Below are 24,576 nucleotides of genomic sequence, written 5' to 3'. Positions count from 1 at the left end.
AGAGGTTCAGTTCCAAAGTTTCGTGTTTATAATGTTAATTTATATACTTGACGAATTGCTCAGTAAAATAGATTTATAATGTGCGAAAAACACTTAATGCTGTTTTGAAATATAAAAAGTCGTGCTCTTTATAAATGAGTAAGATGCAGACATGTATGGTATGCCACACGCCACAAAATATGTGGCTATCAATATAAAGTGAATTAATTTTCACTGGTTAGTTTGTGTGATAATAGCTTATGCATTACTTCTCAAAACCAATGTAAAAATGACATTAATGTACAGTATGTCCATAAAAAAAGACACAGCTTTAAAATTTTAATAGTATATATTGTAAGCGTTGTAGAGTGTTGATTCAATCAAAGAGTAACTCGGAACAGTGTTACATAAGCGCTTGCGCGAATACTCATTTGTTGTTTTTCTCGCTTGCAGCGCGAAAGAATGGCTCTTTCCCCAATCAGTAGAGGGTGAACCTGTAAAATTTATTTGGAAACAGGATGTAGCCCCTCCCCAATTACATCTCTTTGTACGAGAGTGGTTTAACTTTAAGGTCCCTGGCCGTTGGATCGGTCGTGACGGTCGAGATGACAGAGCTCTTTTCCGCTGGCCTCCGCGTTCCCCTGACATAACACCATGCAATTTGTTTTTCCTTTAGGTTTTTATAAAATATCGTATCTACGTTCCTAATGATGTGCCAGAGTTGAGACACAGAATTCCAGAGGCTACTGCTGCCATTACTCCGGACGTGTTAACCGACATGTGGGAAGAATTGAACTTTAAGTTTGGCGTGTGTGCCGTATAACTAAAGGTGCAAATATTGAAAGTTTGTGAGGAAATACTAGATTAGTTTACGTTCAGTTTCATTGCGTTTGGTTTTGTGAACGGTCTAAATCAAACTGTTGTGATATATCTTTGAAGCCGGGACCGTCTTTTTTTTTTTTGACAACCCGTGTTGTGAGAGCTACCGTCTAGCGGGTGAGCCCAAAACTACTTAGAAATAAACTATGTCTCAATGTCGCAAGCTAGAGTGTCTCTCCCAAGGGTGTTACGACGAGTTGGTGCGCGGGCGAATACGAACGCACGTACGTACGTACGTGCTGGACTTGGGTCTGAGGAGGCTTAGAGCGGTCCGGCGGACAGTCCACAGGGAGTTGAGACCCACTGCGCTGTGGGAGGTTGGACGGTGTTTGCTGTTGTCAGGCAAATACGATGGCTCGTCTTTGCGGTGGAACTAACTTGGCCTACCGGTGACTAAAACTGGAAGAACTTCGTCATGCATAACGGCGAGCCAAAGAGAGTTTTTTTTTTGACGTGAATACGTCTTTAAAATTGCTTCCATAGTGGGGGGCAATTCAAAAACCGAATAATAACAAAATAGGGGGATACAGTTTGGTGTTGCCTCTACATATCTATCATCTCCATCCAAAATTTTAATTACACCACTGGATAGTTAAAGGATCAAAGAATTCGTTACGCTAAGTGATTACTGTGAAGCATCGCGTGCGGCGAAGGGGGAAGCGCCGCCATTTTGAGGTCATTGTGCTGTGTTTCGAGATTTTCATTTAGTATAACTTTTGACTCGGAGAAGCTACGACTTTCGTTTGAGTTTCGATCGTCAGCTCTTGTCAAAATAAATCGATTGCATATACAAAACATTATTGTAAAATAGTTACTATTATATATACTAGCAAACCCGGCGAACTCCGTTTCGCCACCAAATGGCTTCGTTTTATGTAACATTTCGTTTGGTGATTAAAAGATGAAGAAAAATTTTTTTTTGTTTTATATTTGAAAAGGAAAAATTTTATTTCATTTCACAACAGTAATGAATTCATTTCGATTACAAAAATGAAGTGTTATTTAGTTGAACTTATCTAAGTAAATGAAAGTGAATCCAAAGTAAATACTGAATCGAAGCGTTATACGTGTCCGCAAATTATCCGTTTCATTGAAGTGCTCTTTGGTAAACCACATTTTTTGTTTTTTGGTCTGACGTTAACACAAACAAAGCGGATGGTTTCCCAACTCGTGAACACGCAACGTATAACTGCCCATGTGAAAAACAATGATTTTCTAAATTTATTCCGCAAACACTAAGCGATTGGCCTTGCGAATTGTTAATTGTCATTGCACAATGGCACATAAGAAATCACTTGAAGCACTTAACTTCACACTGAAGGATCTTCGGCGAAATAACAACATCTTTGGCGGCTTTATGATATTGTTGGCAGGCGATTTCAGGCAGACGTTGCCAGTAATTCCCCGTGGAACGCCTGCAGATGAATTGAATGCTTGCCTGAAGGAATCACCTTTATGGAATAACGTAAAAACATTATCGCTAACCACTAATATGAGAGTTCAACTTCAAAATGATCAAAGTGCTGCACAATTTTCCAAACAATTGTTAGATGTTGGAAATGGAAAAGTCCCAGTTGATGCAACATCTGGATTAATTTGTTTTTTGGATGAATGTTTCAGTGGCTGTGGTGGTGTAAGTAATAGATCCAGTTTGACTTTTTCACTTGCGCAGCACAATCCAGCCGTTTCTCTTTTGAACTTCAACGCATCGCAATATCGGCATATAGTCGTCATTGGTCCAATATCTAAATTTTCATCATCACTGTAGTTCGCAGTGGGATCATATTGGAATGCCAAGCGATTGTATGATGCCAATGATCTTCGTGTGCTCACGCGTTGTCTCAATCGGGCATTTTCTCTTATTATATTTTGTCTTTCTTCGCTTAAGTTCTGTGAATACACTTGTTGCTGGCTTGCATGTCTTGTGCGGCGGCCGATGTTGGCACGTCGTCCTCTAGGCATTTTGGGCTATGGACAGAGTGGTGAATTTAACCTCAAATGCACGATCCACATAATTTACACAGTTCAACTTACGACCTTAAAGACAAATGCCTGCTGTTGAAATTGAATAAAAATTTGCACAATATACGTTATATGTTTTTTTTTACTTTTTTTCACAATTTCACAGTAAACACAATACCGGTTTGTCACATGAAATTAACTGAGCAGAGAACAATGAGTAGTTGATTTGATGGTTTCCAATTGAAATGTTAGGAAACGAATAACTTATTTTTTATATTTTTTTTCACAATTTCACAGTGAACACAATACCGGTTTGTCACATGAAATTAACTGAGCAGAGAACAATGAGTAGCTGTCAAACAATGTATCACGCACCGGCGCCATCTACTTAAAATGTTGGTTTGTCCTGAATTTTTCCTGAATTTTCTTTGCTATAAATCTCACGGAGCCCGAGACCTTTCCAACGACTGCAAAACCGTGGAAATCGGTTCGTGCGTTCTGGAGTTATAGCGTCAGGAAGGAAAACCCGACTTATTTTTATATTATTTTTATATTATTTTTATATTATTTTTATATTATTTATATGGTGTTAAAATAAAATCAAAAATATATCATGTCGGCCTATACGCGACTTCTTATCGTTCAAACATGATTATAATATACATAAAATAGCGTATTTTTTATGTTGTATAGAAAATATTACCTGTTAAGTACACGTATCCACGTACAACACACGGCCGTGTCCATGACACAGCCACGCGCCATTTTTTTTTTTTTTGCAGTCCCAGTGTGACAGCAACTGAGCAAAATACGCAGGACGAGAAGTGCATGGAACTGAACACGGGGATAGCTATGTTAATTGGCCGTGCTTAAAAACTTGCATTTGGAACTCGTGCACTACGGTAAAGGTTTTGCGTATCAAAGGACCAGGATTTGAAGGCTTGTGGAGGAGAAACTGAATCAAATTTTACGACCGTTTGGTGTTTAGCGAGAACTCCCCAGTTAACAAACAGTTAAAATATTTGTTGAGTATTTGGCGTACATTTTTGATTTTGGATTTGTAATTAACTTTTTCAGGAGATTTAAGTAATTTTAAATTTACGTTTGACTATGAATTATTTTATTAAAAAGCGCCAGTTGAGCTTAAGTTTAAGAGAATTTAAGTTATCATTATGTGTAATCAAAAATATTTTTTAGTTAATATTTTGAATAAACTTTTGTACCTGATTATTTATTACGTTAAATTAAAAAGATATCCACTCAGAGATAGTGTGAAGATAGACTGATGAAACTGTGTAGGTAGTCTCTGTACCTTGCACATAGAGCTCCAGCTAGACTATATCTTACTCTTAAAAAGGTAGTATTTTAAATTATTATGACTCAATAATTTCATGTATTTGCTCACTTTTTATAAATAAATTCATAATATAACTAACGTTGATTCTTTATAATGTGTTCAATAAATTTAATACGTATTTGTTTCATAGTTTTAAGGGCTAATTTGTATGCCAACCCTAGCATGAAATAAGATCATGTAATCGTATCGTAAACAGTTTTAAATCGCTTGTGCTACGTATTACTTAATTATATATGTCATTCATAAATCAGTGAAAATTACAGTTTCTCTAAAAAAAACTGTAGGATTGTGGGGAAACAAAATTTTGATTGATTTGTATATTATTCACAGAAAATTAAGTAATACGTGTCAAAGGCTACAATTAACTATTAACTTAAATCTATGTACGTACAACACGTTTAGGTACTCGTAGTTCATGTAATGGCTACATAAATATTGGCCTGTGGGTTCCTAAAAACACTAATTAAAAAAAAAAAAATATTTTATAAACAATAAATGATAGTTATGTTATGATTTTGTTCCTAATCTTACTAAAACTAAGTGTGTTTGGGAGGGTTCCGGGTTAGGGAGGGAGACTAAGTGCGTCTCAGGCCGAAGCCCGTACGCTCTAATCATGCAGGGTGTTAGCCATGCAGGAGGGGTAGCATGCATCGTGTGCTTGGAGGGGGATTGGCCAGTCATGGAAGCGATTGGTGCCATGACTAACTCCCCTCACTGACTATACTAGACTAAAACTAGATAACTTGGGCCCAGGTAAAACCTGCATAGAGAAAGGGAGAACCCTGGGCACTTTAATGCTGGATGTAATAAATTTCATGCGTTTGTATCAAGCAGGATGCTTACAGGAAACAGAAGGATGGATCTGGAAGAAGAGTTGGACATAGTAGAAAGGAGTTTACCACGTGGGGCTCGGACGTTGCTGTCCGCATTGTTTGGGTGGCACTGGTTGTTTCGGGGGCGACTTTTGTCGTTTCCCGCCGGGCTGCCAGCCAGCCTATGTTAAATTATGAATTTATTAAACTCGATGAAATAAAACTATTATAAAACCAAATAATTTAGGGAACTGTGGACGCCTTTATATTGTCACAAATTTCCAGGACGGCCCAGCCCGGCCGAGTTTCGGAGCGCACCCTTCAGCCGCTCCAAGGACAGCTACAACATATCCTGGGCCATTGAGAGCTACCCGCCGCTCGAAGAGGTCCGCTTGCTCTACAGGAAGATATACGTGAGTATAAGCTACAGTTCACCCTTCCCCGCAGGGTTGTGTGTTTCGGCGTGTTGATTCCCTCGCAAACAGTGCCCCGTCGGTCAACTGCCTGTGGTCAGAATCAACAGATTATTTATCCATTTTTTTGTCTAACGACTTTCGGTCGTATCACATTTCAGTTAATGACATTCGATATACTGCCTGCTGGTGAACTAAACATTTCTTCAAGCAAGATAAATTTTGGATTTTTTTTAAAAAATATAATGGATGTCGGTCAAACGACTTTTCGGTTAAATGACTGTTGGTACGATGCCTTTGGTTTACTGCTACTGCCTATTGGCCGGACGATTTACAGTCTACTGCCGTTGGTCTATACTAGTACTGCATCAAAAATACTTTGAAGATTAGTCCAAAGTATTTTTCACTCCTCCAATACGACACCGTGTTAATAATAACTTACAAAAATCTGTGTACCGGATTGTGTGTAACATTCAAAAAGTGTAACAAATTCGTGACTTTCGTATTGACCACTCACTGCTGCTGCAGGGGCGTAAATATACATATTGTTACAAGTTACAATTTTAACATATATTTTGTATTATTAAAAGGGCTTTATGTTTACTGAGAGATGATTAAAGATCCACAGAGTTTGGCATTAAAAGATTTATTTAAATATATAATGCTTACAACTGTAATTACATCTTGCCTTTAACATTAATAAGTAATAAATCTAAAAATGCAACGGGAGCGGCAATGACGTAGATTACATTACGATGTGGCCGTCTTTATCCCGCGGCAGCTGAAGAAACGATATCGACCGACGATCTCACGTCTGGGTTCGAAACCCGGTCTGTGGCCATCTTCTTAAAAGCAGCTATGCTGGTTGGCGTCCTGGCTCCGACAGCTTGGGGCAGACTCTAAAGGGTTCTCCAGCCCTGTGCGGGGTCGACGATGTGAGCGACGACACAGCTCCAGTTACTAGCCTGGTCAGCTAGCAGAGGTTTGGATAGTGCTCCACCGGACCACGGGTTCACGGGGTGTTTTGAGGTTGTAAATCGGGGTAGGCGCCAGCAGTGCTGATAATGTCTAAGGTCTAAAGGACACAGCCAAATGTCTGGTTAGCTGAGTGAGGCAGTGGGGCTGAGGCTCTTAACACCTTCCCGATCAAATGGGGGAGTAATCCCTTTGACATATCTGTTCATAATTTTACTTGCTCTGGAATGTTAAATCGCTCTGTAAGTCGACTCCCAATCTACCCTTAAAGGGTGAATATTTGGGAGGACATGTGGAGGATGCCGCCCTCAGGTTGGGACACAGATGCCGTCCGGGCAGGCCTCGCCGACCCACAATGACAACGAGGACTAAGGCGAAGACCTCCCAGAAAGACTCCCACCCTCCCCCCACATTTTGGGCGTGGCTCCCGCATTTGAAACCTCGGGTACGCGGCTGTGTTGACAATTCCAGTTCCCCCTTCTCCTTCCGCAAAGGCCACGTGACAGTTCTCTCGTTCCCCCGCCGTTTCGCTCAGACGCCTCTGTCGCCGCGGCGAGGGAAGCCTTCATTTCACAGACGAGAGAGCCACACCCGAAGTTCCCCGAAGTTCATGATTTTTTTTTTCGTACCACAACAGGTGTATTTATTTGGGGAAAACCGTTTACATGATTTCACAGTATCTTTAAATGTAGCTATCCTAACCAAATCAACCGTCCACAATGTTTCAAAGTATTTATAATGTAGCTAACCTAACCTAATTGAGCATTAGTTATCATGAGTTGTATATTTGTTTACAATGAACAAAAAAAAGCCCCCCGAAGATGCACGATCGGTCGTTTGGCTCTCTCCTCTGTGAAAAGAAGGCTTCCCGTTCGCGTGAGCGCTGGTGGTTGAGGGTAGCGTGCAGAGGAAACAATAATGTCAGATACTACTTCGCTTTTCTTCCGTGAAGAAGTTTCATGTCAGAAAATTTTTTAAAGAAGGGAATCCCAGTGGTTGACAACCTCCAGCCGCGATAGGAGGATGCCTCTCTCGTTATCGGCCGCACGGAGAAGACATTCTGGCAAGTTCAGAAGAACCCTGTCACCTTCTAGCTTTCAGTTCATTTTTCACCCTTGAAGATGCCCTGTTGCAACGTTGACATGAAACGTCGGGACAGTCCACCACTTCAACGGGCCTTAGCGCTAGAAACTCAGGGGAGTTTTTAAATTGTAAACTACACAGGTTGTACATTACTTTTTGATTGTAAATCAAATGGTACTTATAATCCAAGTGTAATACCACTTTTGGTAATTTTAGTCCCAATTGGTTTCATTCGTGATGTACAACGGCGCGCGTTTGCAACAGCGTGATATCCGGTATAGCCCGTGTCGTGTACCTTGTCTGAAATTTTACAGTTCAGAAATTGCATCCGTGAGTACCCATGTACCGAAGTGTACTTGCTAAGCGACACATGATGTTTTCCTTGCCAACACTGGCAACAGGCTGTACAGTGATTTCCAACCAATCCGAACCCCACTAACCTGGCTTAACCGTATATCCGACATAGGCCTATCCTAACGAACTTAGGATATAAAATAAATATTTTAAAATTTTTTTGTCTAGTGATTTTGATTTAATTTAGTTTTTTGGACATACGCCATTGCAGTTTTGCACTGTCGCAACTGTTGCCATTGGAAACCTTCTGTGTTCGTCAGTGCTATCGTCGTTGTGTTTAGTTTCATCGTTGGTTCCGTTTTTCTACATCAGCGGATTCAGTCGTATTTTCTGTTAATTTTTTATCTTACTATTTTTTTCGGAATTTTTCCATGACAAACAGTGCAAAACTGCAATGGCGTATGTCCAAAAAAAAACTGCATGAAATCAAAATTCCCCGTTGCATGACTCATTTAAAGAACTCTAGTGATTTCGTGCTTGTGAAAATGTTAAAGGTTGTGTTATGCGATAAACCAACGTTGTTTTACTACTTGCTGTGCTGCATTACAGCAATTTATTCAGCTAATTAGAAAATACGTTAATCTGAACAGTGCTCTGCTCCAATTAGTTCGAATTTGCGGAACTCCACTGTGTTTCTTAATTCTGTGTAATGATGAACTAACTTCAAAGGCGGTAATTAAATTTATATCTTAGCTGTTCGTTTACATCATTTGGTTGGAGTAAATCCAGAACGCGACGGAAGAAAATAAATGGAAATGTGTAACAGCCGATGTTGCTATCTATGGCGGATGGTGCGAACGAAAATTCATAAAGCTAAAGGGAAAAACATAATGGTTTTTAAGTGTTTAATGTATTATAAAAATATTTGTAGTATTTTATTAAAATTACTTGTTGAAAGTCAGGTCCGAGGCCAGGGTTTCGCTTTTATCGGAACCGTTTCGTTACGTAGTTAAAAATTTCAGTCTGCTAATCAAATGATTTAATAGGCGACGTAGCTGGTCCAGCATAGAATTCTAGCGGCGGGTGTGGAAATCACCTGTGATTCGCGTTCAGAAATGCATCTTAAAACACAATTTGCTTATATGTATCACGCTTGGCATTATTTAAAATAATTCTAAGTTCAATTTCAGTGTCCGATTTTCTTATTGACGTGACAACGTCTAACAAATCGATGAATGCCAGCTGCACGCACGTAAAAGGATGACTCATTGTCCCGTTGCGCACATGGTCCCGTTACGCTCATTGTGCGCTTGCGCCGCATCTATCTCTCTTCCACTCGATTGGAACAACCATCGATTTGACTTTTTCTAGGCACATTAAACTTGAAACACTACCATTCGTTTCCTACTTTTCCTATCATCGTCCTATCCTTAACAGAATAACACAGATTGGAAGAAGTTAAATAGCAAACATGTATAAAAGTCTTAGTTAAAATAATCTCTTCGTTAAAGTAATAAACATATTTGAATTAATGAGTGAAAATAAAAGTAAATTCATCAATTAAATTGTAGATTTCGTTTCACTCCTTCTTTGTATCCATACAAAATAGATAAAATTCAATAAAAATGATTTAATTTTATTCATAAAAGTATGCAATCATTTCATCAATGTTTTGTTATGACGTTGTCACGTTAAACTATCGTCCGTAAACCGACTTTACAGACAACCAATGTTTTTTATAAGCGTATTCTCAACGTGAGGACACGAGAGTTCGCTCGTAGCCGAGGTTGTATGTCGCGCGCGACCGGCGAGTCCTGGAAGACTCAACGTCACAAATAGGGTTTCCCCCCCTTTCTTTCTTGACCCAGCGCTCTTAGCCGTGAGGCACTTCCGCCCTGGGGCCCCCATGGGCGTGGATGCGGATACGCCGCATACGCAACCAGGAAGAGCGTTAGAGCTTTTGGCTATGCAAAGAGACTGAGGCTACCCATCTCAGCTTATGCACCACCTCCGGCCCCCTACTCCACTCGGCTCACCAGCAAGTTGGATGCTCCCTTAGCCCTCTGGAGTTGTCATCACTTCTGGCGCCTACCCCAGTCTCCCGCACCACACTGGGACTCCTCAATCACCCAGCGAACCCGCGGTCCGGTGGAGGCCTACCCAACCTCTTCCAGCACCTGGAAGACTCAGCGGGCGGCGCGGGCGTGTGTGTGTCGCAGATGAACGAGAGCCACCACAAGCCGGGCAAGTGGCACGACGTGATCCTGCGGCCCGCCGCCGACGAGACCTTCAGCCGCGTCATGTCGCACAGCATCCGCGGCCTGGACCACGGCTCCGTGTTCGAGGCCATCGTGCAGGCCAAGAACCACTACGGCTGGAACGAGGTGTCCGACATGTTCCAGTTCTACACGCGCGGCGCAGGTGGGTGCCGCCGTGACGACGTCTGCTTCCTCCACGTCTGCTGCTGCAACGACTACCACAAAAACTAAATCAACCAAAAACTACTACCATGACAATTACGACTACAACTGCTATTACGACTAATACAACGATTATTACTACAGTAACGACATATACTTCCTGTAGTATACTACAACGAATAATACGACTACTATTGCAACGAAGACGGGGACTACTACCATGACAACTACGACTACAACTGCTTACTACGACGACTAAAACAGCGACTATTACTACAATGACGACGTATATTTCCTGTAGTCTACTACGACGAATAATACGACTACTACTGCAACGACTACAACAAAAAATAATACACCAACTACTACTTAAACGACGACTATTACTACAACAACCATGACAACTACGACTACAACTGCTATTGCGACTAATACAACGATTATTACTACAATGACGACATATACTTCCTGTAGTCTAATACGACTAATGCCTAATACGACTACTACTGCAATGACGACTACGACGACTACCAAAAAAACTAATACATTATCTACTACAACGACGACTATGACTACTACTTCCATGACGACGACTACAACTGCTATTACGACTAAGACAACGATTATTACTACAATGACGACATATACTTCCTGTAGTCTAATACGACTAATACCTATTACGACTACTACTGCAATGACGACTACGACGATTACCAAAAAACTAATACATTAACTACTACAACGACGAATATGACTACTACTACAACGGCAATCATGACTACTGCTACCACCATGACAACTACGATTACGATTGCTACTACAGTGTCTAATACAACGATTATTACTACGACAATGACGACGACCACTATTGTTTCGACTACCACTTTGACTACCATTTCGACTTATACAACTATTACTGTGGAAAGTCTTTAATCTGGCACATTCTCCACCAAGGTCATGCCGGATTAGTGATTTTGCTGGTTTTTCGAACATCAATAAAGGGTCAACGGTAAAACGGAAGAAAAATTAATATATAGTTTAAAAACGAATTTTAATCGTCTGCTTTACGACCCGAATAAAGATTGAAAAGCTCTGGTTTTCTTTAAAAAAAATAATTAAAAATTCATAACGGAAAGGCACCTGTGAAATGTGTAAAACCGACGACTTAAAAATAAACTCTGAGCGAAATAAAAACGCCTATATGAATCGCAGGAATGCTGCCTTGCGGCCGAAGAGAAACAGCTGCAGTAGATCGGAAAAAAATTCGGATTGCGAGCGGCTCTATTGGTGCCTAGTTAAAGATTGTTCCGAACCATAAAATTCCGGTCTAAATAAGTTTATCTGTACTTCTACTACTACTACCGATGATATTACAATTGGCTGAACTGCCTGGAGACTGGCATAGCCACGAGGAGACCATGGAAGAATAGGCTGTCACTGATAAGGTGTGTCCATTTTAAAATTGAAGTCACTCTGGTTAGGAATTGGTCAGCAAATCATGCCGCATATCTACAGAAATTTTGTAATACAAAATCGATAAATCTGTACCTTTGATGTAAATTACACAATGTCTCAGGATTGCGATTTTTCGGGATATTAAGTTCTCGATTCGTTTCAAATTTATTTCTAGGTTACTTCGCTGATAAAATGAATTGCGTTGTGCAATTTTTGAGCTCATTATATTTGGTAATATATTTAGACGAAAATATTAATTTCAAGATAATAGTTTTTTTATTTTCACTGTAACAACTCTTTTTTTATATCAAACTTGACGTGGTTTACTTCACGTAAACAACAGTAAACAACATTGAGATAATCACTTTCTTTGAATGATTTTTGAAATGGGAATGTTCGACTTAAAAATTAGGTTGTAAACACGCCATTGCTAGTTTGTACGGCGTGTCATATGGAAAACCTGAAGAACAGGCAAAAAAAATATGAAAACACCAACACACTCACAGAAACCCAAAAACAAAATCAGCCGCTGCCAAATGTTAAATTCGTAGACAGTACAGATAATTCCTTGGAAGGAATTGTTCAGTGCAGCATCACAGCGCAGACAAACGGAGAGAGCCGACAACTACGAGACAGTTGCGACAAGAACAGAATAGAACAGAACATCGGTTGGTGTTGGCTTGGTTTTATGAGTAGGCTACGTTCTTTTATTCATCTTTCGTTTGTCAGTTATCCAGGTTTTCATTAGCAATGGCGTACGTCAAAACTAATGTTTTACGTCGAGATAATACTTTGAAAGATAAAATATGTCTTCCTAGCTGCACTGAATAAAGAAAATGTTTTGACGGATTGAGGGAGACGTTTTGCAAATCGAGGCGCTGATAAACGAAAAGTGTGACGAACGAATGGAGGTGATGGGTTTTAGTGATATCGGCTTTACTCTTGCAGTGAGTAGCTTTACCTGACCATATTGCTTTACATTGCGGCCCCGAACAGACGAATGGCTTAGTTTGCTGTTAAACCATGTTTTTTTTAAGCAATACAAGCCACTCACATTAAAAAGATTTCATGTACAAAGGTAATTGCCAGTTTACACTGTATGTCATGGAGAAACCTCAAATGTTTAATCGCAGGAAGCCAATATGTTTGACAATTTGGTCGTTCAGTTGTCCAGAATGTCTGTTTATTTTCATAGGTGGGTTGGTTTTTTTTTGTGTCCTGTTGTTTCCAAGCTTGTTTTTGGTCTGATTTTACTGTTTTTTATGTAACTTTCTTTAGACAGTCGTACTTTTAGATTGCAGTACACGGCTTATGGCGCGCACTCTTTCCAAATATCTTACACTTTACACATTTCAGGAAATGTGTTTCTTTAGAATTAAGATTGCACAAGAAGCATTTAAATATCTCTTATCGTTATTTGTAATAATTATTTTACTATCACACTTATATATTTGTAATAAATCACAAAAAAAAATTAATTTTTTTACTCTAACTTTCTACAAGAAATCGTTAACACACATTTATTGGTACGATTTCATACCAAAATTGTAAAGTTAAATTGATGAAGAAATTAATGATAGCTCATACCTTTTTTATCAATTTCGCCACCGCTGACCAAAGTTCATCAAAGCTGCATTGTTAACACTCGTGGTTTTCGAAAAAATATTTTTACTTAAAACACAATATCACGCTCCCTAACTCGTGGCCTACCAATAGTAGTTTATTTAGTTTATATTAATGTTTTCCACATAAAAATAGATTACAAAATCTCATATGTTAATAAGTAACCCGTCAAAATTGTAACAGCAACTAGTCAACTGACACAACGCGTCGCTTGGTCGCGAGACACGGCACTGACTGCCAGGCTGGTATTCAGAAATGCGTGTCGAGGGAAATAGCTGAACTGAGGAAACCTTTATCATAGAACGTGTTTGCAAGTCAGAAGGTTAGGTTAGGTTAGGTTAGGTTAGGTTAGGTTAGGTTAGGTTAGGTTAGGTTAGGTTAGGTTAGGTTAATTACCTCACTCCTCCAAACACACGGCCGTGTTTCCTCTTACGGCGGCAGTTGGGGAGTGAGCATCTATCACTGCCCGCTCTTGCGCTGATAACACATGTTTTCACAGCTAGGCGCAAGCTATTGAGACGGTGATTGCTTTTAAAAACCAAATCCATTAATTGTGGACATCTCTCATGCTTTCGACCACCATCTAACTTTATAAGCAAAAAAGCTTGGCCGCTGATCAACATTTTGATGGGTCAGTTTCTGAGAAAATTCATTTTTAGGATTTAAAAAAAAATGTAATAAATGAAACATGAATTGTTTTTTGCTTGAGATTTTTTTGTGGCGTCCTAGGATATGAATCTATAACCGAAAAAAAACTGAATTGATACATCTGTGGGTTGATATTTTTTTGATGTGATACATTTAGGAATAGGCCTACTTCAAAACATTTCCCATTGAGAAAGTTATGTTTTTTTTTTTCACTTTTAAGCCTCTTAAAATGCCATTAAGTGTGAAAATTATATATCGCCTTACGCGTTTCTACATGCTATACAATATGCAAAAACGCTCTGTCCAAAGGACAATTTTAAAGTCGTTTGACACATGGCACCAGCGCAAGAAAAAACAAGGACAGAACTAACGGCAGTCAGCTTGTGTTAGAAAGAGATAAAAAGCCATTTTACTTCCACATTGCAACCTAAGAGTGGGATGCTCTATAGACATTGTTGCCAGCCCAATCTGTTCGTCTGTTCTAAATTTCTTCCCCGAAATTCGCTGTGTCTTCTAAGTATTTAACATTTGGCATCAGCTATTTTGGCTGGTTCTCCGTGTGTATATATGTATTCATATTTTTTTGTCCACTCTTGAGGTCCCTTTTTGAATCACAGTATAAACCAGCAATAGCGTATGTTCATGAAATAGTTTAAAATCAATCTCCGCCATTGCAGTTATCATATAAATTACATAAAATCTAAGGTTTACACTCAAGTTATCTGTATGCTTGTAAAGTTTAGTATGTTGCAAGCCAGATGTTTGCTTTTAAATGTAACAAATTCTATACTCTACACACAAAGTCTAAATTAAAGACGAAGACTAAATACGTAAATGAAAAAAATATTAATATTGGTCTGAGCATGTGTATTCTAAGTCAAAGCTTTGCTCTCTTCATTCAATTTGTTAAGTTTTTCTTAAATTACAGAAAAATTAAACAAGGGAATAAATAGATTTTTATCGTTTAAATATGTGTCATAACAATTTTATTTTATAAGGCAAACATAGTAACTTATAATATTGACATTAAATTCCAGTATAAAACCCAATAAAAAAACTAAAGACGTTATATAACAATCAGTCCTTTTTTAATGTGGTCATACATCACATTCATGATGGACCATCGATCAGCCTTTAGTTTTTTTTTTACAATTTATGTTTTCAGAGCCGGAAATGGAAGACATGGGACTAGTGGCCAGTTCTAGTTGTGTCGTCATATTCTTGGCCTTCAGATCCCACCTATGCCTAATAGCAGCGGTGGTGGTACTACGTTGTTTATAGAAGGTAAACAAACAAGCATACAAACGAATTGAAACCCTGCAACTCTACACTCATAATAGAGCTTAATAAAAATAAAGGAAAACTTTATTACATATATATATTACTAATTTGCTGTTACAGAAGGTTCAATTCTTCTTTTGACGGTTAAGATACAAAAATCATCAATGGTTATTATATATATATATATATATATATAAATACATACAGGAATGCATGTATTTATATATATATACATACAGGAATGCATGTATTTGTAAATTATACCCAAATCGCCAGAACATTGACAGTGTTTTTTTGGTAGTTTCCATGGCGTAAGCATGTAAACGTACCAAGCACGTTAGTAATCAAAGCATGTTAGTGAATCAAGCATGTAGGAATATTAAGCGTCTTGGGGAGACTGATATAGTGAATTAAATTACGTTGTTGGATTTAGAGTTACGGTATGCACCACGGTATATTATACTATGTGGTTAGTTAGATCGGTGCGATTGCATTATCAACGTGAAAAGTTCGCTCGCACTTAAGTCGAATTATGAGGTAAGGTACAGTAGCGATTTTGCATTAAAATGATGGCACGCATTTATAGAACTGTAAAATAGTTTAGGCATAGAAACAGCCTCAAAGATATATTTACGTTAAAATCTTTGTCGTGTGAACACTATATTTATGAACAGACTTTTCCTCCAAAGTCTTTAAGCTGCAGTTTGAGAAATTCGTTCCACGCCACCACAATAGCTAAAAATATGAAATTTTTTATTTAATATTTTCAAAAAATTCTCACAACTGTTAAATGAAGAAATCCCAGAAGCCTGCCTGATCACCGATTTTTCTAAGTACTTTTCCGATTATTCTTTAACAGGTATACGTCATCATAGTTATTTTGATACATTAGTTTATAAAATACACCATCGTAATCTATAAAGAACTTGAAGCACTGAAACATTTCGAAGTTAATACAATATGAATACTTAAAATTTTTTTGAAGATATGGTCGCTCTAACGATTTCATTAATATACAAGCATTATGTCTCATTTTTCGACCAAATAAATAGTTTTCCAAAAATACTGGGTGATTTTATTAGTTTCGTACTTCCCTATGAATGATTTTATTTAATATACATCTCGGAAGTGTTAAAAATTCAGTTTGAGTCAGACGTAAATCAGGGACACTGGTTGTGTATTAAAGTTTTGTTTGTTTTAAATTAACTTTACTGGCATTCCGTTAATGTATTTGCATGAAAATAATTCTAAGAATTTATAAAATGTTCTCTGTAATTTTAGGTATGTAATTGAATTCGTCAAAGCCCAACGAAGTCTCAGCTGTCTGAAAGCAGTTATGAACTTTGTGCATGAAGAGGAGATACTAAAAATTCACACCCACTTGTGAACGGAAAAGGCTTCCTGTTTATGGAAAAGCCCTAAGTAAATGGTGGGAATATTGTGAGATTAAATGCGCATTTTGCAATGAAGCTGAAGAACTTGTGTGGTGTTTGTGAAATGTGAGAATTTTATTTCACAAACTTCATGTCTTCGGGCACAGCCCAAGTGAGGTGTTCGTATTGAGAAGACGTGGCATACTGAAATTGTTAAATTGTTGTTTTACCTCGCAAATTCCTATTGATAATTCATTTATTTATTTTAAGGATGTAATTCCAATAAGTTTATTAATTAGAAATTCCTGTGTATTTATTTTACAGAAAAGTATACTAATTAAAATGTCTGGTTTTGTAGTTTTCATACCTCTACTACCAGACATATGTTACTATGGACAAAGTAGAACATTAAAAAAAACGTATATATAGATATTTGTTTATTGCATTTTCCTGTTTAGTGTTTGTTATGAACATCCTGTTAGTGAAATTTCCGAATTTGTAGTAATTTCTATTTGTTTGCTCTGCTAAAATCAACCTAATCATAATCAACTATCTTTATTTTACTGGAGAAAGCGATTGCTCCTTTGCATCTATAAATTCTAACTTAAGCCATGTTAGTGGTTTAAGCATGACTCGCGAAATATTATGATAAAATTCTCGTTTAGATAATATGGTAATAGCGGGCCCATTATTCACACATAGAATCAGTCGTGAAAAATTTCACATTATTTATTATTTGCGACTAAAATAAAGTTTACACTATTGAATACTTTGGGACACAAATGTGTGTTATTTACGATTTAGATATTCCTGTCGTGTGATTTGGAAATCAGAAAAACTTAACAAAAAAATCAGGCAGAAGTAACCGTTTCTGTTGTGGGGGCTGACAACATTTTTCTGGTTCAATCTTCGAGTCACAATACGCTATGACACCCTATCAGTGCCCCGGCATAGTATTTTTCAATTACAGGACATCATTAAAGAAAACGAAGATAGAATAGATTATATACACTTCAAATAACAGTGTAAAATATAAATAACCGCAGGAAGGATGAATTAAAAATAAACTTAAAATACACAATTATTTGCACAGCTGCAAATTTTATTACTTTTATATAATTTCACTACAATACAATCTGGGTACAGGAATTTTTAAAATTTGAAACTTTAAAAGTAAAAAAAAAAATGTCAAATTTCTGAAATATTTCTTAAATCATGATATTGGTTTATGCAGATAGCGAATAGAACTCAACAAATTAGTCACATTTTTGCTGTAGGGCTAGTTGGCCCCTTATGAACCCGTCCGAATTGAGAATGATCCTGTCCCGTTTGTAGACAACGATCCAATATAATATAAATTTTAATATATGTAAAAACAAACTGTTCGCATGGATATTGATGAAAGTGTTGTTATAAATCAAGAAATAAATAGGTAAATCCACACATTACAGGATTGAAAAGTATGTCCAAAATGTTTTTAAAAGTTTGCACCCTCTAAAATGTTGAGAAATGTGAGAATATATGTACATGTGTGTTATATGTTAGTGATATTGTTCAGAATACCAGGTGCAATGGTCCATTTAGCTAACGTAGATTACATATAGTTTTATGTTTTTTTAAATTAATATTCTTGTATTAAGTGCTATTGAGACTTAAACGATACTGACTACTTTCATCAATGAGAGATGATTTTACCACTAGCGAAAATTTTAGCGGTGCAAAGTACTTGCGGTAAATGAAGCTTTGTGCCCAGAGACGATATTTTTTATTTCAAAAAATTATCTGAGCCAGGTAAAAATAACAGGGATTTACACGTATTACGTAAAAAACAGCCATAAGGATAAACTACTAACACAACCACTATCCTAGAGTCAGTAAAGGCTACATAAAATTGGCAAAACATAAGCATATCTGACGTTTGCTTTACATTAATGTTTGCTTGTTATGTTGTTGATATAAATGATTTATGCAGTACGGTTAAGTGCAAAATGGTTAAAGATGCCGGAAAATGCGCTTAGAAACATCATACTTATCATAATGCGTGTTTCCAAATTTTCAAATTGAACCAATATCGTGGCATGCCTTCTTGCCATCTCAGTTAAACGCAGACAGTCTTATGATGAAGAATAATGTCTAAGGCTTATATTTGTTTATGGTCTGATGATAAATCCACAATCTTAACGGCTTCAGCCAGACACTACGAGATTCTTTGGCCCGGAAGGGATAATAAGTCACACAGACTCTCATAAATTCAAATTCCTAATTTAATAACTCAATAAAAAAATCTTTCTCCTTAATTTAACATCTTATATTTCGCCGAACATCGTTTCTTATTTTTTACAGCGTATTTTTTTGTTTCTATTCCTTAAATAACTAATTTTCATTTTATACGTTTAAATCTAGAAATTATGGCATTAAATTTTATCTAGCAAATTAGATCAAATTTTTATAACAAATTTTATCGTTACATTTTGGCACATTATGTAAGCAAACGACAGAAGTCCTTAGCTTGGAAGTGACTAATAATCATCCATGTTTACGCCCCTGTGGTTCTTAAGACGAAATTGTAACGGTTTTGTGGTCTTCATTTAACGAGAAATATTAGTAAGTTAAAAAAAACTTCGAAGTTGAACAATCATATATGACTTACGGTCTAAAGTGCTTCCCAAGACGGGTAGCTATATGTCTTTTATTAAGTTGGGACCGAACAACTTTTTTATTGTGAATAATAAAGTTTTTGAGATAAAACATTAGCGTCTGAACTATGTTTAATTGAATTATGTTCTACACCAGCGCAAATTTTGTGGCGGTAGCAAAATTATTTATTTGAAATAATTAAAAAAAAAAATATTTTATTTTCCACATATTTTTGTCACGTGTTACTATCCCAAATTATTTAAATGAAAAAATTGTTCTTCAGCTACAAAATTCGTGGTTGTAGAGCATAAATCAATTATACATAATCGATACGCTCAATGTTACAATTAATTACTTTCTGTACCATTTATAATAAAGTTAAAAGAGAGTCACAAAATTTTACGTGTGTTAAGTAAATCAGAAATTGATGGACTATTTCACCTGAACTCTGTTTGGATATTGTAAGCCATGTTAAAATAAGGATAAACTTATTTAATGAAATGAAATTTTATTACAAAATGTTTTTTACACTGTCGTAGTGATAAATTACTTAAATATTAAAATAGTATGTTGTGTTTGAACTGTGTTTCAATTATGTAAATGTCCATCAAAATCGCAGGAAATGTGTGTTTTCCTAAATAACTGTTTAATATTTAAATTGCTTAGTGTTATAAATTTTTATTGTGCATTATATTACCTGTTTGGGTGTAAGTAAGTGTTGATTCTAATGTTTAAGTAAATGCTTACATTTTAGTTCCAGACACACAGCTTAACAGTGGTTATGCTGTTGTTTGCAAATTAATGTAAAACTATAATTATTTTTGCTATTTTTGTGAATTACTAAAAATATAAATCTCCGTACACTTCCGAAAAATAAATTTGACTTATGTCACTACTTTTTATGTAAGCATATCTGCTATCATACATTTAGCTAATTTATGTTTTAATTATATGTTCGAAAAATTACACTGTCTCTCTTAATGACTAATTAAATGTATATTTTTGTAAACTATGTGATGGATCAATTTATTTACGCTCCTCTATTTAGCCATATGAAAAACAAGTTTTACGTCACATTTGGTTTCTTCAGAAATAAGTATCTCACTTTTACTGGTAAGTTGAATTTTAAATAGCCTTAAGAGTTTTTTTTTCGCATATATGTAAAGCATATTCGGTTAATACAAAGCCTTTCTTCAGTTTTATGAGCGAGAAATATGAAATAATTACTTATATTGATGTAACTTCTTTGCTGTTGTGAAGAGTCTATTACACTGGGATTGATTACTGAGATGTAAGGCTTGGAAAATTAGTGACATACTTAATTTTTTTTAATCTCAATAGTTGGCCAGGGGTGTCAACGCCAGAATAATCATAATTGGTCACCGTGGATGAATTCACTGTTGTCACTTAGATCTAGCTCACTTAAAAGCTACACATCGAACTGAAATCACCAGCCAGCATCCACTCACCAGAAGTGCACTCGATGGTACATGAATCTTCAATTAAGCCTAATTAACAAGCCGTTTACGAAACCGCAACACGCAAACAGTAACGTTGGATTCACACGTTCACTTTCGCAAAATCATTCAGCAGCTATCAATTCGCATTGTCACAAACAAAAAGTCTCTTTTTCGTACTCGCGCACGAACAAGTTTTGTTTTGATTTAATTATCTTTTTTTTTTCCTCACCTCGTGCGATGCGCAATTATTTGCGAGGGCAAATAGTACTGGAATGAAAATTTTTTGGGGAGGGGGGGTGGGGGGTGGTTCAAATTACACTCTGCGTTACGAGGCAGTTACGTATGCAGTTCCCCTCGGTGTTTGCTTTTCATACGAGTTAGTTTTTTTTTTGCTCGAGAATGAATAAAACGCCCTGCGGAACTACGCGATCACACTCGTAGATTTTTCAGGTGACGTTTCGACCCGAATACGAGTTTACGCTACGCCAGGCTTGTCAGGCGGGACGATTGAGTTAGCGTAGCTGCAAGACAACTGGACTCACTTTCTTGAGGATCTGCCTTCGAGACCTGGCTCAGATATCCTGATGAAGACTTTCAATTCTTCCAATCTACTCTTTTTTTCTTAAAGAAAAAGAAAGGTAATGAGATTGTTCCTAAAAATAACCTAGGACACCATCTAGGAAAGGCAAAACCTATCGACATTGAAGTACATTTACAAAACTTGAAAATTCAATTTTATATTTTTTTAACTATAACAAAAACCATTCCATTTCCCGCTGATTTTATGCCATTATGTTTGCTGCAAAAATAAGTACAACAATAATTAACTTTACGACAGTAGAATCACAGCTCCCGCCGTTGGAAATAACTCACGAGTCCGATTTTCAAAATCCTTCTTGGCTTCTGAAGTTGAGGCGACGTCCGCAGAATGATGGCGTGTGCTCGACGTTTCGGCACACGTTGTTGCAGCCATCGTGAACTACTTTTTTGGCTTCCAAAACGTCCAGCACACCGTCATATCCACGCATGTGGCCTCAACCCAGAAGCCTGGAAATATTTTATTTTCGTGACTGACCACAAAATTCCGCCTCAATATGAAATTAGTAAATTTGAAATAAGTAAATATTGAAATTATTGAGTTTAGAAATAGTTTATTTGAAATTAATCGATTTTTAATTAGTAAAATTGAAATTTGCGAATTTTAAATTTAAAAAGAAATATTGATTTGAGTAAATTTGAAAATATATATTTTTAAATGAAAAAATTTAAAATAGGTCATTTTTAAATTCGTTAATTAGAAATTGGTGAACTGATACTACTGAATTTTAAAATTAGTAAATCTAAAATGAGTAATTTTTAAATTAGTACCTAATTTGGGAATTGGAAAATTTGAAACCTTTGCCAGAATTCGTTATCTTACTTGATTTCAACTTACTTAGAAGTTGGTTAGTGATAACCAGCCAGTGAAATTCCTTCACTGCCGAGGGCGATTCTGCCTAAAGCCCCTTAGAAACTGTTCAGTGTGAGTTCTTGAAGCCTACCTTTGCAGCGAAGTTGGACGTAAGCCGTCTTACGGTGCGAGGAAGTTCTGTGTTCAAGTCATGGGTAAGGCATGAATGTGAAATTATATTGTTTAAACATGTTACAACACTTACTACCATCACTGAATATGTAAAATTATAAAATTTAACGTCTTTGTGTGGTTCTTTCATAGGAGATGATTGATTTAAAGCATTATTTTGGACTTTTACGCCATTGGTAGTTTAACAATGTACCTATATCATGGAGAAAAACTGAAGAACGGACAGAGAAGAAAACAAGCCAAAATCAGCCAATGTATGTTTAATGTAATGACAGAACCGAGAGTTCAGGTCAAAGAAATTTTTCGAAACAATATCACAGCGCAGACGAACAGAATGTGCTGACAACGACGAGACATTTTTTTTATGCAACTGTCTCGTCGCAATTGCCTAAAAAATTGTATCATCGTTGTCAACCCACTGTGTTCACCAGGGCTGTGATATAGGTGTCACTAATTAAATCCATGCACAGAATTATCTTTGCTGTCTTTACATTAAAAACATTTTACATCGGTTGATTTTGGCTGTTTTCCATTGTCAGTTTTGGCAGGTATACTTTTTGGCATACAGAAAAAACTATCAATGACGTATGTCCAAAATAATGATTAGAACATAAATTTAACATGATAAAAATGTTGTTTCTAAATGATGGATTGTTGGCTCTTAGGTGATACAACAAGCCAATAATTACAAAAAAATAATATTAATTTTTTTTTTCATTAATGACAACTCAGTGGTCAGATAATTAATATCCTGTCAATTAAACTTGGATACGATCTCCTATAAGGTCAAACCAGGTTTTCGTTTTATTAGTGGGAAGAGTGGTGCATGTCGCAGTGAACTGGCGAATTTAACTCGGGGGTGCTTAGGTTTCGCTACAACAACGTCGTCCATTGCCACTTCACCTCGCCGGTTCACCCTTCGGCTGTCTCTATAGTCATATATGTCCAATATAAAAAAATTCTAGATTTGAAACGTTTCCATGCTAATTAATAGGGGCGGATTAAATTTGTTTCATCCTTAGCTTACGGAAGTACGAGGTGTGTCTATTAAATAACGAGACTGACGCTATAAAAGTTTAATGTTGATTTCATACATATTTACTTATTATCACCTTCAATATACACGTCTCCTCTATCCCTACAAAGCTCCATGCGAATCTTGCATTATTGGAAACAGTGCTGGATGTCTTCTTCTGTAAGCACCTTCACGACGTGTGGCGCTTTTTCTTGCACGGCTTCAACGGACTGAAATCTTGTTCCTTTCAATGCATATTACATCTTAGGAATCAGATAGAGAAGTCGCACAGTGCGAGATCCGGCGAATAAGGCGGGTGGTCTAACACTGGCTAGAAACTTCTTGACAGACAATGTGGAATGAGCTAGCGTTGTCTTGGTTGAGAACCCATTACTTGTCCTTCCACACTTTGGGTCTTTTCTCCTTATTCTTTCGGAGTTCAGAAAGAACGTGTAGTTAGTAACGTTGAATAATAGTTTGACTTTCCAGAACCCAGTGAAGGTACACAATCCCAATAATATCGGGGAAATAAACCAATCATCAAATGCTATGAATTTTGATTTGCTCATTCAAGCTTTTTTGGCTCTCGGTGAACTTTGGTGAACTTGGGCTCTTCCAGTGCATGGATTGCCGCTTCGTTTCAGGGTCATAAGTAAAAAAAAACTGCGATACGTCACATGTTGTTATCCTTTTCAATAAGTTTGGGTCATTTTCAATGGCAGTCAAAGTGTCAATATGAACATATTTGCGAACTTCATGTTCTTCAAACGTGAGAATTTGAGGCACCATTTTGGCACATAAATATTTTATGTTCAAATTGTTGCGTAAAATGTGTGAAACGGATTCTTTGTCAATTCCTACAGTTTCAGGAATCACCGTTTTAATAACAAATATATTGAGTTTCTGCGTTTTGTGTGTGAATCACGTCCCAATAGGGCTCTTGACGTCATACAGTTGATGCATTGTATTGCATCGTGGATACCATACGTAAATTAACCTTTACATAAACACTTTGGTTTATTCAGGGTAACAGCGCAGTGTACAGATTGAGTCAGAATTTAACTTCTTAAGGTACAATAATTCTTTTTTGCAAACATCAGAATAAGTATTTAGAATGGAACTCTGAACTTTTAGATTAAATTTATTAAAACATAGTTTTAAAACTACTGCAAAATTTTTTGCTGTCGTAAAATGACTTCAATGAAATAGTTTAAGGTAGCAGCATTATGTTCCACTCATTTTACTGCGTGTTTTCAAACTATGTATTTAAAATACATCAATATAGAGTAGTCGCATGTGGTTAAACGGTATCCAAACGGCTGAGTGTT

The 24,576-nt window shown here is 36.9% G+C and overlaps 1 protein-coding gene across 3 annotated transcripts in view; it reads left to right on the top strand.

Moving 5' to 3' along the window:
- Positions 1-20,117, top strand: part of LOC134538701 (lachesin-like) — a 510,913-nt gene extending 490,796 nt beyond the window's left edge. For 2 of the 3 annotated variants that reach the window (XM_063380136.1, XM_063380137.1), the window contains exons 8-11: positions 5,275-5,402; positions 9,974-10,175; positions 15,066-15,184; positions 16,463-20,117. In XM_063380136.1, coding sequence (XP_063236206.1) covers positions 5,275-5,402; positions 9,974-10,175; positions 15,066-15,181 — 446 coding nt within the window. In that variant the 3' untranslated portion in view covers positions 15,182-15,184; positions 16,463-20,117. The remainder of the gene's footprint in view (positions 1-5,274; positions 5,403-9,973; positions 10,176-15,065; positions 15,185-16,462) is intronic. The other variant, XM_063380138.1, reaches the window with a different exon arrangement.
- Positions 20,118-24,576: the final 4,459 nt, after the last annotated feature.

This window comes from Bacillus rossius, chromosome 14, assembly GCF_032445375.1.
Source record: "Bacillus rossius redtenbacheri isolate Brsri chromosome 14, Brsri_v3, whole genome shotgun sequence".
In the NCBI taxonomy this organism is placed as follows: Eukaryota; Metazoa; Arthropoda; class Insecta; order Phasmatodea; family Bacillidae; genus Bacillus; species Bacillus rossius.
Note: the sequence above shows the minus strand (reverse complement) of the source record. Positions and strands in the feature narration are given on the sequence as shown.